Here is a 20828-nt window from a genome sequence, read left to right as displayed (position 1 = left end):
TATTCCAGCATTTGGAGAGAAGTAACACTGTGTTCTTTCCTGAGAGTATCTGGGTGGCAACTAGAGAAAAAGAGGTAATGTTGGAGAATTATACTTGTGAATGATTTCTGAATTATGTTCCTGTTACTAGCTATAATGGAACCTTGAATTGTTGGTACATGCATAATATTTAATTATTCAGAAGTTAACTTTGTATTGTATGTTACATTTTATATTATTTAAACATTCTTGTCAACTACCAATCATTTCATTGTTATGGCATTTATAACATTAAGGAACTTTTGTCAAATGTGTATTTAGATCTTGCTAAGTTATTATTAACCAGTGGTTTCTGTTGATTTAGAAACTGTAAAAAGAAGATATTGGTATTACATTTACATGAACTAAGGGTTCATTATGATTTGATTTTATATCCTGCAGTATTATTTCTCCATGTTTCTGAAGACTGGAGAGACCTTCAGACTGATGGAGCAGTTAGCCAATCTTGCCATGAAACAGTGAGTTTATTTATTCACCTTGTTATTAGGCCTTTTGTTGTACAGAAGAGTATTTGTGATATATGATAATACATTTCATCCACATCAGATTGTGTTTTATGGACTACTGGTCTACAAAAAGACTACAGTGAAGTTCATATAATCTCCCCTACAGTTCTCTCCTTATCAATAAGTGTTAATACCCATACCAGCCATTCTGAGATACAATCTCCCTTACACTTTACTTTTTTACAAGATGTTATGTAGATATTGGTTGTAATTATACTGATAATTTTACACTGCAGATATCCAATTATTGGAATACTAGTGTCATGTTTTGGATTTTTCTATAATTGTGGAATAAGAGAACATTGAAGTGGAAAGTATCTCTTCCTTTTTCATGAAGTTAGAAAATCACACAAGTTCAAGAAGTCTTGATAGAAATTAATAAAAAGCTGATATTCTAGAGTTTTTTTTATTAATTTCTTTCTTACTTGTTTATCTCTCACAATAAATAAGCAAATCACAAACTTTCAGTTGAATTGTAGCAAGCATTTCATGGCTTTCAACCTCTGTAGTCACAGACCGTGAGAATTACTGTGGACCAAAAACATTCCTTTATGAGATCCAAAAATAATTTGGTTCGATTCATAACTTCAGGTTTGCATGAAATTATTTATTTACTTCTTTTCATTGAGATCTACCACAACGTACTATAATGGAACTCTTGCTCATATGATACTGCAAAAACTTTTTTATTATGTGATGCGCAACCCTCAACTTTGGAAACTTTTCATCCTGTGTGTATGTAGATTTGCAGTAGGGGTCATGATATTTTTATTTTACCTCCATTTCCTTTCACAGAGAACTTTATTTTTTTTCCCATTTTCATAGTGCAAATATGAAGTCATGAATAAATCAAATACAGATATAATGTACTGGCTTCACGTGTTATCAGCTAGTTTGTAGTGATAAAACAACATACATTGGTGGTAGTAAGTAAATAATTTTATTAAATATGTGAAAAAAAGTTAAAAAATTAGATTATGTTCTAATTATTTTGAAATACAGCTAAGTCTACTAATTATAACTCTGCAGTCTTGAGGGTATTGTAAGATTATTTTGTCAAGAAATAAATGAATTAAGGTAAACAGAAGTGGGTTTTTTACTATTCATAAATAGGTGTCCTCCTTGGAGTGTAAACTAAGTATTGTAATATCAAAATATTTTTGAAGAATTATATACATAAACTGAATGTTTTCCACAAGAGATGTCCCTGAATATTGTGAACATAAACTGAACGTTGACTTGTAGAGATGTCCTTGAAGAATTGTATACATAAACTGAATGTCCTGTAGAGATGTCCTTGAAGGATTGTATACATAAACTGAATGTTTTCCTGATGAAATATTCTTGAAGGATTGTATATATAAATTTAACATTATCCTGTAGAGATGTCCATGAAGGTTGTGTACATGAACTAAATTTGTATCCCTATGAAGTTAATAGAATATGCCACATTTCTTAAAATTATATATTACTATGGAAGTAACTGTTCGTTTTTGTCTTTTCAAATTTAAATGATATATTGTTCAGGACTTACTTCTTAATGACAAATTGTTGTATCAAAAGCTCGTTATAAATTTATCCTAGTGGTGGTTAATAACTATCTCCCTGTATTTTTAGTTCACAAAATGGAAAATAAAGTTAACATGTGTGACTTGCGTGTGGTATTGTTTACCTCCTTAGTCTTAAGATCATATATTAAGACAGAGAAATCATGCAGAATTCTTCATAGCATAATTTCTTGTCTACAAGTTTGTGTCAAAAGGACAATTAAAACAACAGTAACTGTGTACATTTATACTGCAGTGTGGAGAAACTTGCAAAGTGGCACAGTGTTAGTGATTTTTTTGGAAAAACAATGTCTGTAATCAGTTATGATATAAAGAACATCTTCCCATCCATAATCAGTGACCACACAAAGGACTCCTTATTCCACAATGTCCATAATCAGTGACCACATACTTGGTATGTTTCACCACGTTATTCAGAAAGATTGTATTTACCTAGTGTCATGAAACATTTGTAAGCCATACTTCAGTCATTAATAATTATGTACTTTAAAATTATAAAGTTTAACATTTATTTATATTTTAATAATTTTATTAGAAGTGAAACCAAAGTATTTTCAATAACTTTCTAAAACTTGTATATTTATAAAAATGCTGCCAGTTTAACATATGTAGTAACTAAGATGAACTAAAGTAGTAGTAGGGTATGTTTTTATGCATCTGTTCGACTACCAGATGTATACGCTTTGCTGCTAATTAATCAAATGTCAAAAGTTGAAGTCTGATAAAGACTGAAATGAGTTAGTAAAACATATCTTTGGGTGCATAAGTCTGGATTGTGTCAAAGGTATACAAGCTATTGTATAGTTGTATAAGCTTTGATCAAACGTCAGGTTTTAACTCCTGAAGATGGTGGTGAAAGAACACTGAAACATTGAGGTATTATAGGGTTGGTCCCTGATTTAATAAATCATTTATTAAACAACTATTACAACATTGTAGTCTTTTTAATTGAATGTATATATTTAGCAAAAGTGTCTTTTTAGCTTGTTGAAATTAATATCATAAGGGGTTTAATTCAGTGTGATTAAATTTATGGTCATGTTCTTCACTTCTGTCTCCTTTTCTAGGTTGATATGCGAAGAAACTTTTCAGGCAGACAAAGATTTGGCCCAAAAGTCCAGTAGAAATGTGCCAAAAAAGCCATCTTATTTAAAGAGAGATCTGGATGCTCGAGCCCACAGTGAAGCTTACAGGTTAGTCAAACAATTTAGTGGTAACATTTAGGGGTAGCTTAAAGCTTACAACAGTTTAATCATACAGTTTGGTGGTAACATTTTGGGGTAGCTTAAAGCTTACTACAATTTAATCATATAATTTAGTGGTAACATTTTGGAGTAGCTTAAAGCTTACAAGCTAATCATACAATTTAGTGGTGACATTTTGGGGTAGCTTAAAGCTTACAACGGTTTAATCATACAATTTAGTGGTAACATTTTGGGGTAGCTTAAAGCTTACAAGTTAGTCAAACAATTTAGTGGTGACATTTTGGAGTAGTTTTAAACTTACAGATTAGTCAAACAATGGTGACATTTTGGGGTAGCTTAAAGCTCACAGGTTAGTCAAACAATTTAGTATTAACATTTTGGGGTAGCTTAAAGCTCACAGGCTAGTCAAACAATTTAGTATTAACATTTTGGGGTAGCTTAAAGCTCACAGGCTAGTCAAACAATTTAGTATTAACATTTTGGAGTAGCTTAAAGCTCACAGGTTAGTCAAACAATTTAGTATTAACATTTTGGGGTAGCTTAAAGCTCACAGGTTAGTCAAACAATTTAGTATTAACATTTTGGGGTAGCTTAAAGCTCACAGGCTAGTCAAACAATTTAGTATTAACATTTTGGGGTAGCTTAAAGCTCACAGGCTAGTCAAACAATTTAGTATTAACATTTTGGGGTAGCTTAAAGCTTACAGATTAGTCAAACAATGGTGACATTTTGGGGTAGCTTAAAGCTTACAGGTTAGTCAAATAATTTAGTGGTGACATTTAGGGGTAGCTTAAAGCTTACTACAGGTAAGTTATACAATTTAGTATTAACATTTTGGGTAGCTTGAAGCTTAGAATATATTTATAATAGGTATTAAAATATTCATTAAAATTGAGGTTTATACTGTTGCTGGTTTTTAAAAATGTTAATATGCTAATAAAAGTGAATATTTTTCTGGCAAATTTTATGAAATCTTTCCAGGATATATCAGTCCACTACTTTATGGGAAAAACTTTTTTGAGAAAAAAACCTTTAAATAATTGTAGTAAAGGTGAATTATACCAGGAATAACTTCTGAACTCTCTTGCTTTGTTTGTGTGTATTTCAGCTAAAGTTACATGTCTGTTCAGAAATTTAAAAAGTTGACTCATGATGTACATACAGATGTGTGTGTATTTATTGAATAAACTAAACTGTTCATGTTGTGATAAATGTTTTCTCTTGACGCTGTGAAGTGTAAGGCTCTTTATGTTACTTTTTCTTGTGCAACCCACTTTTTTAGTGTTGTTGACTGCTGTAAGAGAAACTTTATATCCTTCAAAGCTATGAAACAGTCACACAGACAGTAAGATAACTTCACACACTTCATAGCTATGAAACAGTCACACAGACAGTAAGAGACACTTCACACACTTCATAGCTGTGAAACAGTCACACAGACAGTAAGAGACACTTTACATGCTTGGTAACTGTGAAACAGTCACACAGACAGTAAGATAACTTCACACACTTCATAGCTGTGAAACAGTCACACAGACAGTAAGATAACTTCACACACTTCATAGCTGTGAAACAGTCACACAGACAGTAAGATAACTTCACACACTTCATAGCTGTGAAACAGTCACACAGACAGTAAGATAACTTCACACACTTCATAGCTGTGAAACAGTCACACAGACAGTAAGATAACTTCACACACTTCATAGCTGTGAAACAGTCACACAGACAGTAAGAGACACTTTACATGCTTGGTAACTGTGAAACAGTCACACAGACAGTAAGATAACTTCACACACTTCATAGCTGTGAAACAGTCACACAGACAGTAAGATAACTTCACACACTTCATAGCTGTGAAACAGTCACACAGACAGTAAGATAACTTCACACACTTCATAGCTGTGAAACAGTCACACAGACAGTAAGAGACACTTCACACACTTCATAGCTGTGAAACAGTCACACAGACAGTAAGAGACACTTCATAGCTGTGAAACAGTCACACAGACAGTAAGAGACACTTCATAGCTGTGAAACAGTCACACAGACAGTAAGAGACACTTCATAGCTGTGAAACAGTCACACAGACAGTAAGAGACACTTCATAGCTGTGAAACAGTCACACAGACAGTAAGAGACACTTCACACACTTCATAGCTGTGAAACAGTCACACAGACAGTAAGAGACACTTTACATGCTTGGTAACTGTGAAACAGTCACACAGACAGTAAGATAACTTCACACACTTCATAGCTGTGAAACAGTCACACAGACAGTAAGATAACTTCACACACTTCATAGCTGTGAAACAGTCACACAGACAGTAAGATAACTTCACACACTTCATAGCTGTGAAACAGTCACACAGACAGTAAGATAACTTCACACACTTCATAGCTGTGAAACAGTCACACAGACAGTAAGAGACACTTTACATGCTTGGTAACTGTGAAACAGTCACACAGACAGTAAGATAACTTCACACACTTCATAGCTGTGAAACAGTCACACAGACAGTAAGATAACTTCACACACTTCATAGCTGTGAAACAGTCACACAGACAGTAAGATAACTTCACACACTTCATAGCTGTGAAACAGTCACACAGACAGTAAGATAACTTCACACACTTCATAGCTGTGAAACAGTCACACAGACAGTAAGACACTTCACACACTTCACAGCTGTGAAACAGTCACACAGACAGTAAGAGACACTTCACACACTTCACAGCTGTGAAACAGTCACACAGACAGTAAGAGACACTTCACACACTTCACAGCTGTGAAACAGTCACACAGACAGTAAGAGACACTTTACACACTTCACAGCTGTGAAACAGTCACACAGACAGTAAGATAACTTCACACACTTCACAGCTGTGAAACAGTCACACAGACAGTAAGATAACTTCACACACTTCATAGCTGTGAAACAGTCACACAGACAGTAAGAGACACTTCACACACTTCATAGCTGTGAAACAGTCACACAGACAGTAAGAGACACTTCACACACTTCACAGCTGTGAAACAGTCACACAGACAGTAAGAGACACTTCATAGCTGTGAAACAGTCACACAGACAGTAAGAGACACTTTACACACTTCACAGCTGTGAAACAGTCACACAGACAGTAAGATAACTTCACACACTTCACAGCTGTGAAACAGTCACACAGACAGTAAGATAACTTCACACACTTCATAGCTGTGAAACAGTCACACAGACAGTAAGAGACACTTCACACACTTCATAGCTGTGAAACAGTCACACAGACAGTAAGATAACTTCACACACTTCACAGCTGTGAAACAGTCGCACAGACAGTAAGACACTTCACACACTTGATAACTGCTTTCTGTGATGAGTTGATAGTTATACAAAGTTTTACTGGATTTTAAAAACAGTAATGTCAGACCACATGAACTTTTATTTGTTCACCAAGAAAGGCTTGTTATTATGGTTTTTAATCATATAACCTAATCTGTTGCCCTATGAGAAGATAATTCTTGTTTTCAGTACTTTTGTTGTTTTTACTTTTGCAGAATGACGTTTAGGTTGCCAAGAGATGAAAAACTTGATGGAAGCACCGAGTGTACTCTTTGGACTCCGTACAACAAACAGCATGTTTGGGGAAGACTTTTTATCTCTTGTAATTATATCTGCTTTGAAAGTCGAGTAAGCTAATTCTGAAGTTAAAAAGTTTATTTTCTTTCATTATTATTCACCATCATAATTCTCCATACTTTAATAATAGTACGTAATCCTCAGGTTGTAAGTAAAGAACAGTTTTAAATAGCATTTAGTAGACAGGTGTCATAAAGGAAAGAATTTAAAGTAGATTAAAAAAGCGTGACTGGTGAGTGTGATATGAATTCATAAATCTCAACTGGTGTGATGTGGATTACAGTTGCGTGGCTGGTAACTTGATGTTTAAAAAAGCCTGATTGGTATTTTTGATGGTGTTTTAAAAAGCTTGATTGGTATTTTTGATGGCATTTAAAAAGCCTGATTGGTATTTTTGATGGCATTTAAAAAGCCTGATTGGTATTTTTGTTGGTGTTTTAAAAAGCTTGATTGATATTTTTGATGGGTGTTTAAAAAAGCCTGATTGGTATTTTTGATGGTGTTTTAAAAAGCTTGATTGGTATTTTTGATGGTGTTTTAAAAAGCTTAGCTGGTAATTGTGATTTGTAAAAAGCTTGATTGGTATTTTTGATGGCGTTTTAAAAAGCTTGATTGGTATTTTTGTTGGTGTTTTAAAAAGCTTGGCTGGTAATTGTGATGTTTAAAAAGCTTGATTGATATTTTTGATGGGTGTTTAAAAAAGCCTGATTGGTATTTTTGATGGTGTTTTAAAAAGCTTGGCTGGTAATTGTGATTTGTAAAAAGCTTGATTGATATTTTTGATGGTGTTTTAAAAAGCTTGACTGGTATTTAACAAAATATTTTTAATCATTAAAACATTAAAATATTGTAATTTTTATCTCTATATTGGTAAATTTTTATAACTTTGTTTCTTCAATTTCATTTTACTAATGAGGTTTTCACAGAAAGCCATTTGTTTTATCTTAATTATCCTGTTAGCATTAATTATATTTCAAAAATTGCTATTTGATACAATACTGAAAAGTTGAATTTTTAAATGTCATTTATCTGTATATAACTAAATTTGGGTGAATAACATTAAAGGTCATAGTTTTGTGTTAATTTAGGATTTTACACATTAAACTATTAAATTCAAAAACTACTCACTAGCATAATACTTCATAGTGATGTAGTTTTTAACCTTTATCAACAAGAATATGTTTACATGTCGAATAAACTAATTACCAAACATGATAGTATCAAAGTATTGTATATACATTATAACTGTACATTTTCAAGCTATAAATAAAACATATTAACATGAAACAAAATGTGCTGCATATTTTTAAAAAGGATTCTAGGGTACAAGCTATAATGTGGGATTATAAAATGTATCTTAGGTTCTGGAGGTGACTGTAGAAATAGGACCCACATTACAGTGGGGATACACCATCTATCAGTTTTTTGTTTTTTTGTTTCTGTTTACACTGATAGACAGTGTATCCCTACTGCAATGTGGGTTCTACTTCTATAGTCACCTCCAAACCAGGGATACATTTTATAATCCCACGTTGTAACTTGTACCCTAGAATCTTTTTTTTTTTTAATATGCAGTGTATTTTGTTTCAGGTTAATGTTATGTTTATGGTTTAAATATTTGTTCATAATATAATTAATCAGAGGTTGGGATGTGCTGTTTTTAATGCAGCCCTTCCTCTTGGTTGTATTTATTCATTTAGCTTGATTTGGATGTAATTATTTAATTTCACTATATATAAATAAATAACAAACTAGTTCAAAACGTGTCTGTATCAACTTAAATCAGGAGATAAAGGATAGTGTCAGGATGCATGTAAAACTGTTATAAGTTAGGAGTCTTTACTGTTTGTTTCAGGTTAAAAATTTGGTGTATGTAATCATTCCTTTGAGAGAAATTGCTCTGGTGGAGAAAGTTGACAGTAATTCATCAATGAATGTTTTGCAGGATGCACTGATACTGACGACAAACTCCAAAGTAAGGATAGAAACTCTGTTTCATTACTAGTCTCGGTGATTTCATGTACACTCTGTTTCATTACTAGTCTCAGTGATTTCATGTTATGAGTAAAAAAACTATTCTTTATCCTAAAAATCTCTTGCATAATCTCTAAAAACCTAAATACATTTCAAATATTTTATTTTCTATATGCTATGTAGGGTCTATCACTTAATGAATCTTATAACCATAAATATAAATTATGCTTTATTTTATTAGAATGACTACATATTATAACACAAATACAAATGTTTAGTCTAAGTAGTTTAAGTCTTGTAACTCTATATATTTATTATTTTTTATTATATTGGCCTTCCAGTCATTGCTACCTAACATTACATAACTTGTATTGATGCTGTACATGTGGGTTTATGTTATGTATCCAGTAATATATAACTGATCTTTTGTCTTCCCTGTGTTTTAGTGGGCTAGTAGTTTGTAATATAAAGTCACATTTAAAATATTATACATTGTATATATGTATATAGATTATTACTGTTTAGAAATTATTAAACTTAGTTCTCTTAAAATATAGAACAAGAAGTAAAGCAAACAGTTTTCTTCTGATGATGACCTTAGAACTCAGTTGTTGCTGGACATGTGTTGTTAAGGCTTTTAAAATTTCACACATGGAGGATATCAAACAAAATTTATTTTGTTTTATGTGTATACAGTTGAATAACCAAAACAACATAAATAACTGCACTGTAACTGTAGCTACTAAGGTGTATTTATATTTTAAAAAATATGAAACTTCAAGCAGACTAAATACAACCTATCTCATTGAAAACTTGGATTGAAAAATGTGGTAGCCTTTTTAAAGATTAAAATACCTGAGAAAACCACTCTGGGGACATTCTGAGCTGTTGATTGGTTACTTACATGTTATATACAGTAATAATAATGGAAAGAACTGGACATTGTTATTTATTCAGTACATAAGCCATTTCTCAGCAAAATAAAAATATACGAGGTTCTTATTTTATATCCTAGTTTGATAATACTAGTAATTTGAGTTTCTGATTTGTACAAAACTGTAAAAGTATTTTGACATCACAAACATCTAATTTTAAACTGCTGCATCCAGTATACCACATAACTCACTAAAATCTATGTAGTTGTGTTCTTTTAATATTCATTTTTGAATTACGATATTAACCGATATATAATATTGATGTTTGAATTACAATCTACAGTTTGATTCCAAATATTGATATAAATTTATAAAATAGTAGTTCAACCAAATTTTGAATGCAAGTCAACAAGCATGATGTGGCCTTTGACCCCTGACCCACTGTGTAAGGGTTAATAATGATTGAACCAGCTGATGCAACATTTATAACAAATATTTTGATTCACTACAGAAGAAAAGCTAAAAAATATTTAAAGTGTACAGTGTTAAATGTGTAACATTCATGAAATTATACCACCCCTGTTTTTGTTTCTCTAGGTAAATTTTCTCTTTGCACAGTTACCAGATAGAGATTTTTTACTAGAAAAAATCTCAGAGCTGCTGGCCAAAGTACCAGTGAATCACAGGTATGAACAGAAATATTTGAAACCAGCTGAAATAAAATCTTTGTCCTAAAATGATTCACTCAGTTTGAATTTAATTATTCTAACAGTTGGAAAAACAGTTTAAAATAACTTTTCTTTGCTGGAGTATAAATATATAATAATTACAAGTTTTTGTCTTAAAATTTATTTTAACAAATGCTGTTTTCCAGGAAAGCACTGTTATTGCCAACAGATCTTTTGTCCTATGAGTTTGATTTTGTTAACCCTTTCATCACATAATTAGATCTCATGGTCAGTCCAGTAATTATCATTTCTCCATCAAAAGACATCGTAAAATAACAGCATATTTTGGTGTATCATATGATATATAAGACGCACTTACATTGCATATATTGATGTTATATCATCAGTGACTTACCTAAACAATACAATAAACAGCTGATATCTTTGTGCATGAGTGCCTTGTGTTGTCTTGTGTGCCAGTTAGGATCCCAGGTGAGAGATTGCATGTACTTACTTCCTGCTCATGCCCCAAGACATCAGCACACACAATGCCTGTTGGTTGATTCAAACATGTGGATGGTTGTTGCTTTCCAATGTGCAGAGGAAAAGTCAGTCTCTACTGTCAACAACATTTAATGTTCTATCAACTAATTGCTTTCAACGGTGAAAGTATGCTTTACCAAAATGATTGACATTATAAAGAGTAATTTCCTTAAAATTCCATATTACTTAGAGGTGTGGTAAATAAACTGGAAAAGATGAGACCTAGAGAGAAAATGTTATAATTCTAATACTAGGAAAATTTAGTATTTTGTAGAACTATTTCCCTATAAATGTATATACTTGTGTACTGTTGAAATTTGTCTAACCAGCTACATATTTACTCATGTTCCATAATAAAGTACTTTTAATTACATTTTGAATGCAATATAGTGAAACTTCATGCACAAACAACATGCATATGAAACAGAAAAATTATGCCATTTGTCAAGAAAGAATAAGAAACATTATTTTAAAGAGAAAATGTCTAACAATGACTTCTAATGTTGTTAATAACTGTGTGTGAAGGTTAGGTGCTTATGTATAAATATAAAGGTGATTTTTATAAATATCTGTTTTTACTACTGACATTATTTATCCTTCTAGTTTTGTTGTCATTATTTGTCTAATGTCTGATACATGAGAAATTTCTGGTGATGTTTGAAGCTACTACATGAATTTTCTTTTGAAAATTATCAGTTGTACTTTGAGTAAATAGTATATTGTTTTTATATACATTTTTGGTGCACCAGTTTTTCAGTTTAGTTTTATTTTTTGTGTCTGTGGGTAAGAACATGTCTGTAAGTACTTATGTAGTCAATCTTGAAAAATATTAACAAGTATTTCAATGGTTTTACAGACCAGCGACTAACTTCAAGGAAACGGGTACTGATGACCTTAGTGAAGACAGCAGTAAGTTATGAAGTATTCTATTGATTAAAGCTCTGTTTAGTTCACAAATCTGTATTTCACACAACTTTAAATGTGTTCTTACAGCTCTTTTCTCAGCAATTGTACAGAAATTTCAGCGTGATCACTCAGTTTTCTGTATTTCTCACTAAAGATTGTGAAAAAAAATGTACAGTAATGTTAATATTTGTACAATGTAACAACAGTGCTCTAAGATTCACACTTTTTAGTAGCTACTTTCTGTTGGTCTGCTCATTATGATAAGCTTTGTGCAAAGAATGGCTAAATTGGTCATAGGCCAAACATTTTGACAGACTTTCTAATGACCCTCTATTGTATATAGACAACAGGTATCAAAATTACATTTAAGCAGACTGAAGAAACAATGGTTTAAGTTGAGCTACAGATGGAGACCTGACAGATATATACTTGTAAAGACGATTCTTCTTTCTTCTCCTGTAAGCTACAGTTGGAGACCTGACAGATATATACTTGTAAAGACGATTCTTCTTTCTTCTCCTGTAAGCTACAGTTGGAGACCTGACAGATATATACTTGTAAAGACGATTCTTCTTTCTTCTCCTGTAAGCTACAGTTGGAGACCTGACAGATATATACTTGTAAAGACGATTCTTCTTTCTTCTGCTGTAAGCTACAGTTGGGGACCTGACAGAGATGTAGTTGTAAAGACGATTCTTCTTTCTTCTGCTGTAAGCTACAGTTGGGGACCTGACAGAGATGTAGTTGTAAAGACGATTCTTCTTTCTTCTGCTGTAAGCTACAGTTGAAGACCTGACAGAGATGTATTTGTAAAGATGATTCCTCTTTCTTCTCCTGTAAGTACAGTTGGAGACCTGTCAGAGATGTAGTTGTAAAGATGATTCCTCTTTCTTCTGCTGTAAGCTACAGTTGGGGACCTGACAGAGATGTAGTTGTAAAGACGATTCCTCTTTCTTCTCCTGTAAGCTACAGTTGGGGACCTGACAGAGATGTAGTTGTAAAGACGATTCTTCTTTCTTCTGCTGTAAGCTACAGTTGGAGACTTGACAGAGATGTAGTTGTAAAGACGATTCTTCTTTCTTCTGCTGTAAGCTACAGTTGGAGACCTGTCAGAGATGTATTTGTAAAGATGATTCCTCTTTCTTCTCCTGTAAGTACAGTTGGAGACCTGTCAGAGATGTAGTTGTAAAGATGATTCCTCTTTCTTCTGCTGTAAGCTACAGTTGGGGACCTGACAGAGATGTAGTTGTAAAGACGATTCCTCTTTCTTCTCCTGTAAGCTACAGTTGGAGACTTGACAGAGATGTAGTTGTAAAGACGATTCTTCTTTCTTCTGCTGTAAGCTACAGTTGGAGACCTGTCAGAGATGTATTTGTAAAGATGATTCCTCTTTCTTCTCCTGTAAGTACAGTTGGAGACCTGTCAGAGATGTAGTTGTAAAGACGATTCCTCTTTCTTCTGCTGTAAGCTACAGTTGGAGACCTGACAGAGATGTAGTTGTAAAGACGATTCTTTTTTCTTCTGCTGTAAGCTACAGTTGGGGACCTGACAGAGATGTAGTTGTAAAGACGATTCTTCTTTCTTCTGCTGTAAGCTACAGTTGAAGACCTGACAGAGATGTAGTTGTAAAGACGATTCTTCTTTCTTCTGCTGTAAGCTACATTTGGAGACTTGACAGAGATGTAGTTGTAAAGATGATTCTTCTTTCTTTTGCTGTAAGCTACAGTTTGGGACCTGACAGAAGCAGTTGTAAAGATGATTCTTCTTTCTTTTGCTGTAAGCTACAGTTTGGGACCTGACAGAGATGTAGTTGTAAAGACAATTCTTGTTTCTTCTGCTGTAAGCTACATTTGGAGACTTGACAGAGATGTAGTTGTAAAGACGATTCTTCTTTAATTAACGTGCGAAGGTGAAGTGGTAGGAGAGGCTGTTAAACATTTGAATATTTTTATATTTCATGCTCATAAACATTTGTGATATCTTTTCAATTTCTTCTTCTAAAAAGACTATGGAATAAGAAAGGATATATTAAAAACATTCCATGTTTGAACTGATACGAATGTGAGTTTTTGAAATGTTTTTAAATTTACAAGCTTGTTTGTGTACAATAGACATTTGTAACGTTGCTTTGTGAAGATTAATGGTTTGGAAATCCTGTGTATATAAATTTAACGATAGATCCATACGGTTCGTGGAATCCTCAGCCAGCACTGTCTACGTTATTTCCTGTTGAAATATCCAGTCACGTTGAAGCTGAGGAAGCCAAGAAACTTCATCTGTGGAATATTCATTTTGCTGAATATGGGAGGTTGGTATGTTGCATCTGGACAGATTTTGTCATTGGAGAATATAAGAGAGACAGTGAACAGAAATTCTCTAACTGTAACATTAGTTATTTTGGTTTATTGTTTTAATACTTTGTATATATTAATCTACCATAGATTGAATATCAACTCCACATACTTGTTAGAAATAAAAACAGAAATGAAATTCCTGTTTTCATTCTGTCTGTTGTAACTTTTACAAGTTAGGTTAATATATGTTAAAGTTCCAATAGGCTAGGGGACACTACATTCTAAGAGTAGCCCAAGAGTTACAGGTGACTAACTGCTTTCTTTCTAGTGTTTCACTTATAAATTAGGGTCAGCTGGTGCAGATAATCCTCGTATTAATGTGCACAAACTTGAAACTATGCTATCTGACAATTACCTGAACATACAAGCCTCTTGAGCACGATTATGAAACAACTCAAGCATCAACCTAGACTATACTAAGTTAAGAGACTTAATATTGATGTTCCTCCAGATATTGTGAAGAAATTGTCTGCACATTTTTTTATTGTGTTCTGAACACATTGTTCATACTGTTAAAATATGGTACTTTAGTGTTTGAAATTAGTTATGGAAGTAAATGTTCCCCTAAATGTTTCACACCCTCTTTTAAAATTTCCCTCTGTCCTGATATGAAATTTGGCACATTAGTTAATATGTGTATCTGTGTATACAAAAAAAACTCACAATTCTCTAAAAAATTTATAAAACTCTAACTTTTCAAGTAATAGTTGAGGAAATGTGAGATTGTTTTTAATCTTTAATTGCGAGAAGTGTTCCAAACAACAATGAAAGTTTTTCTTCATTAAAGTTTTTAAATGTATAGCAGTTTTTTCTCAAGCATGTGATACTAATGTCTAATTGTATAAACATCTAATTTGAAATATAACTGTTTTTATCAGTCTTTAAAAACACAAGAAAAATTACTATTTTTTGCACAGGGGGATCTGTTCATACAATAATTCCAGAGCTCAAGAACTGGTCCTTAAAGGAATACCTGACAAGCTTCGTGGAGAATTATGGATGCTGTACTCTGGAGCCATCAATGAGGTATGTGTTGAAGTACATCTGTGGTTTAACAAAGTATAAATGTAGTGAAAACACATCTGCAGTTCAAGTAAGTACGAGGTACTTGTTGAAAGCATGCCTGAGATTTGAATAGGCATTCAGTAGGTCAGAATTCATGCACTAGTGCAGTGTTTACAAAACCAGTGCAGATCCATCACAACCATTTTGCCAGTCTGCACGATTTAACAAAAACTGGCAGAATGTTCATACGTAAGTCTTAATAAACCTTCATTGTGCTTGCAATTTATTGGTTTTTGATGGTTTAGGAAGGAAGGGAGCCAGTACCTGGTGTTTTAAAGGTTGTGAAACTAAAATATTTGTTGTTTTCACACATTTTTTAAAATTTTAATAAAACAGGTGTTCATGGAGTACTGTAGTGAAAACATGTAATCACTTTATTTGGTTGACATGCTAATTGAATGTCCATGTGTTTCTCGGTGAGGTTTTTTTTCATCAGGAAGATAATGTTATTGTTCATATGAATATCATTAAAAATATAATTTAGGTTTAGCAACTTAGATATGTTAGTAGAGTGCAAAATAATCCAAGACTGAACTAACCCAGCGTAAACAATTGTAATCTTGTTTGTTTTTTTTAACGCCATTTTAATAAAGGGATTATTCCTCTAAACATCGTGCATCTGTCTTACATAAATGTCATGATAATACCTTCTAGTGAATAACAAAATTACAACATTAAAAATGGAAAATAAGTTTTAAATCAAGAAAAACAGAGTAATTTTATTAAATAATATTAAATGTATTACAATAATTACTTCTGTGATTAATGTAATCTTACTGTTAAGTACTATTTATTACACATTTTTATCTTACTGCGAGTGGTTGCACCTTTTAGGGTATAAAGCAGTTTCAAAACCCACAGTTTTTAGGTTGTTCAAAAAATAATGGTAGATTTGAAATTTTAAGTGTGATTTAAAAAGAAAAATTCAAAACCAACATTAGTAATCAAGATAGGAAATTCATGAATCCATACACTTTAGTAATCAAGATAGGAACTTGATGAATCCATACACTCTATTAATCAAGATAGGAACTTGATGAATCCATACACTTTTTCCAAGGAGAAACAACATTATTTAATATAAAACTGAAGTCCTATAGTTTGAAAATTCTTTAAAGTCACTCTCTGTTGTTGCTTTGTTATTGAATCTTTTGTCCTGTGAAAAACTTGTCCAAATGTTTGAATAAAGTAGTATCAGTGGTCTGGAAAGTAAGAAGGATGAGGCAGTGTTTCATAGCCAAGTTCGTTCAGCTTTAGAGCAATGTATGGTTGAGCATCATCTTTAAGTAAGACTAGGTCTCTTTGATTGACTAGTGCTGTCATTTTCTCACTCAACTTTCTATGAATTTCTTCCAGTTTTTGACAAACTTCCACAGTGATATTCTGGCCCTGTTTGAGCAAAGTGCAATAGAAAATACTGGCCTCAGACCACCATACAGTGACCATAATCTTCTGTTGGTGCAATTTTGGCTTTAGGAAATGTTTTGGAGCCTTGTCACACTTGAGCTATTATGAAAATTGCCTTCTGTTGTCCTAAAGGACCTACTTTTTGTTTCATGTGACATTTGATCAACAAATGGGTCATTTCTGTTGTACAAAATCAGCATAGAGCACAGTTCAAAATGGCAGTTTTTCTGATTTTCACCAAATTAATGTGTGACCCACTTGTTAAACTTGTTCACTTTCAAAGTTTGCTCAAGATTGTTCAAAATTATGGAAATGCCAACACTCAATCCTTGTGCCATTTCTTGAACAGTTTGGTACAGGCTTCTTTCCACTTGTACTATCATTTCGTTGTTTTTAACTGCAGAAGGGGGCATCCCCTGCCCTTCATGTCTTCAAGACTCGTCACTGTTACAAAACTTTTTAGCTAGTACTATACTTATGTTCTGAGGTGATTCCTTCAACCCATGCTTGGTTGATATACTTATGTTCTGAGGGGATTCCTTCAACCCATGCTTGGTTGATATACTTGTGTTCTGAGGTGATTCCTTCAACCCATGCTTGGTTGATATACTCGTGTTCTGAGGTGATTCCATCAACCCATGCTTGGTTGATATTGCAAGATGTTTGTGATGTTTATGACCAAGTTTGATTTCATACAGAAAAATGATGTAACATTTTTTTTCCTTCATTAATTGTAAGGGTGTGAAGTCTTAGAAAATAATAAAAGTTCTGATAAATAGAAGAATGCCTTAGTTTTTTCATCATGTATATAAAGTAGTAAAAAGATGTCTCTTATCCCTATAAATTACTAAATTTTTAGTGTAAAAATCTGCCATTATTTTTCAAACAACCTGATAGCTTTACTAGTTTAATTTGTCTCAATTATTTCATGTGATGTTAGAATATAGCTGTAAAGGTTTGCTTTAATAGTACAGTTTGTTTATATATAGCTTGAAACCCACCCAGGCTACTACGTTTGGTTAGTTGAACAAAGCAGGGGGCGTTGTACTGTAGCTGCTGAAGAAATTGAGAGAGACTTGCACCGTTCTTTGCCAGAACACCCAGCATTTCAGTCAGAAATAGGAATTAATGCTCTCAGACGAGTTCTTACTGCTTATGCTTGGAGAAATGCAAGTATTGGTGAGTGTAGAGTGATGGTGTAGAATATTGTTTGATATAAAGTATCACTAAATGTGAAGCAATGGTGTAGAGAATTGGGTAATGTAGAGTAGTGGTGTAGGGAATAGGTGAAATGTAGAGTAGTGGTGCAGAGAACTGGGTAATGCAGAGCAGCGGTGTAGGAAGAATAGGCTTAACGCAGAGCAGTAGGCGCAGGAGAATAGGCGAACGTAGAGCAGCGGCGCAGGAGAATAGGCGAACGCAGAGTAGCGGCGCAGGAGAATAGGCGAACGCAGAGCAGTGGTGTAGGAGAACAGGCGAAACGCAGAGCAGTGGTGCAGGAGAATAGGCGAAACGTAGAGCAGCGGCGCAGGAGAATAGGCGAATGTAGAGTAGTGGTGCAGGAGAATAGGCGAATGTAGAGTAGTGGTGTAGGGAGAATAGGCGAATGTAGAGTAGTGGTGTAGGGAGAATAGGCGAATGTAGAGTAGTGGTGTAGGGAGAATAGGCGAATGTAGAGTGTTGGTGCAGGGAGAATAGGCGAATGTAGAGTAGTACTAATTCTTATTTGTATGTTTTGTATCTGTGTACATCCATCTACAACTTTGTTTTAACCCCCAGATACTTTTAACTCACTTGTTTTTAAACCTAAATATTTTTCATCTAATGTAGTTTTATTTGTATAACAAGTTTCTTGCAAACCTCATTATGCTATAATTTTAGTTGATGTGTTTATATTTAGTTTTTACTTCCAACCTACATGTTGCTGACCAAGTTATTTGTAACTTTTAATATTTTGGCACGTCTCTTACTTTCTGATTATATATTTTTGATCATTTTGTTTCACATGTTGAAGTTTATTGTTCATTCAATGTTCTTGTAGGTTATTGCCAAGCTATGAATATCGTGGCATCAGTGTTGCTATTGTATGCCTCGGAAGAAGAAGCTTTTTGGTTATTGGTTGCTCTTTGTGAGAGACTCTTGCCTGACTATTACAATACAAAGGTTGTTGGAGCCCTGATAGATCAAGGTCAGTTGGGAAAGGATCTTTAATCTTACTGTTGATATGCACTTTAAATAGAAAATGTTATCATTAGATGACTCATTTTTGTTTAAGCATATTAAAACCAGGAAAATAACTACTGTTGACCTTCATCTTATTTTATTCTTCATTTTTATCAGAACAGATCATCTAAATTAGTGACAGTTATTTTTCTTTTGTTGAATAGTGGAAGTCTCTACACCATCTTATCTACTATGACTGTATTGGAAAAAAATATTAAACCTTACTGTGGACTATCTATAATCCTGAACTGGGGTTATGTTTATTGAAAGGTTATCTATTGAGTGGGAAAAACCTGAAACTGTCCAGTCATGTAACAATTGCACAATTGAGACCCTTGTTTGATCAAAGATAGTGGTTTGAAAGCTGTGCTTTTCTGTACACATTTAACGTTACACAAGAAAGATTAAGTTATTTAATTTTTTAAGTTCAATAAACTCTTTTGTAAGAGTGCCACATAGTCAATAGTTTGTTTTATAAATCTTAGGATACCCTATGTAAGAAATGGAATATTAATTTCCCATAATTTAATTTTATTTATTATCCACATGGTTTAGTCACACTGGTCATAGAAAAAATTTGTTTTCAGAATTTATAGTACTTGAGAGATTAAGACAATGAAGTCAGAAGATGTGACCAATCTTTATTCTCAAATTATGTTCAACAATTTGTATACTTGACAGTTTTTCACTATTGTAGCTTCATCAAAGCTAGCACCATAAGAACTGTTTGGTCACTTGATGGAAGGGAGTAATTGGGGATTGTTTTCCTTCCATTGCAGATGCTAGAAATGTTTTGCTGAAAGCTTTTACTTCTGAGATGTTTATATAGGTTTCATTTTTAAGAGGTTACTTGTAAACAATATTTGCACTCTTATCTAGGTGTTTTAGAAGACCTCACAAAAGACCACCTGCCAGATCTCTATCAGAAACTTGAACCATTAGGAATTCTTTCAATGATCTCTTTATCATGGTTCCTCACAATTTTTTTGAGGTATGCTATCTGCTAACGTTAACACATAATAAGGAATGGTATTTATGTAGGGTACTTGTTAACTCTAGGTATTGTACCATAACCTGCTCTACTTGTATGTACTTCTTGATACATTAGGGCTGACCTTTAGTGTAACAAATAATATTTCCAAGGATGTCTAACTTCCAGAGATAAACTAGGTAATCTTTATTTTATTTTCTGTTTAGTTTGATCAATAGTGCCATCAAAAGTTTCTTCATAAGATGTTGTCTCACAGTGTGCTCTGATTACAAACTATGTTATTAATTGGCTTATAAATTTTGTTAAAATTAAACTTTGCTATCTAATAAACTGTATATGGCCTGTTGGTTAGCATGCTGGCTGATAATTTAATAGCCCATATTTAACTTCTTGTTTCTATAAAAAAAACAAAAAAAACTGAACTTTGGAACTGTGGGGATTTTTTTATGAGAGTGATGTTGAAATCCTAGTATTTGATTTGAGTAACTCGAGAGGTGGGCAATGTTTATAGTATTTGATTTGAGTAACTCGAGAGGTGGGCAATGTTTATAGTATTTGATTTGAGTAACTCGAGAGGTGGGCAATGTTTATAGTATTTGATTTGAGTAACTTCGAGAGGTGGGCAATGTTTATAGTATTTGATTTGAGTAACTCGAGAGGTGGGCAATGTTTATAGTATTTGATTTGAGTAACTCGAGAGGTGGGCAATGTTTATAGTATTTGATTTGAGTAACTCGAGAGGTGGGCAATGTTTATAGTATTTGATTTGAGTAACCCGAGAGGTGGGCAATGTTTATAGTATTTGATTTGAGTAACCCGAGAGGTGGGCAATGTTTATAGTATTTGATTTGAGTAACCCGAGAGGTGGG

The 20828-nt window shown here is 33.3% G+C and overlaps 1 protein-coding gene across 5 annotated transcripts in view; it reads left to right on the top strand.

The window, feature by feature from the left end:
• LOC143224731 (TBC1 domain family member 9-like) overlaps positions 1-20828 on the top strand; it is a 73540-nt gene that overhangs the window by 17173 nt on the left and 35539 nt on the right. For all 5 annotated transcript variants that reach the window (XM_076452989.1, XM_076452991.1, XM_076452988.1 and 2 more), the window contains exons 7-18: positions 9-74; positions 421-497; positions 3181-3306; positions 6872-7004; positions 8809-8928; positions 10400-10488; positions 11870-11922; positions 14098-14227; positions 15191-15299; positions 17735-17924; positions 18787-18933; positions 19848-19959. In XM_076452989.1, coding sequence (XP_076309104.1) covers positions 9-74; positions 421-497; positions 3181-3306; positions 6872-7004; positions 8809-8928; positions 10400-10488; positions 11870-11922; positions 14098-14227; positions 15191-15299; positions 17735-17924; positions 18787-18933; positions 19848-19959 — 1352 coding nt within the window. The remainder of the gene's footprint in view (positions 1-8; positions 75-420; positions 498-3180; positions 3307-6871; positions 7005-8808; positions 8929-10399; positions 10489-11869; positions 11923-14097; positions 14228-15190; positions 15300-17734; positions 17925-18786; positions 18934-19847; positions 19960-20828) is intronic.

The sequence above is a fragment of the Tachypleus tridentatus genome, chromosome 9, assembly GCF_004210375.1.
Source record: "Tachypleus tridentatus isolate NWPU-2018 chromosome 9, ASM421037v1, whole genome shotgun sequence".
Taxonomy (NCBI): Eukaryota; Metazoa; Arthropoda; class Merostomata; order Xiphosura; family Limulidae; genus Tachypleus; species Tachypleus tridentatus.
Note: the sequence above shows the minus strand (reverse complement) of the source record. Positions and strands in the feature narration are given on the sequence as shown.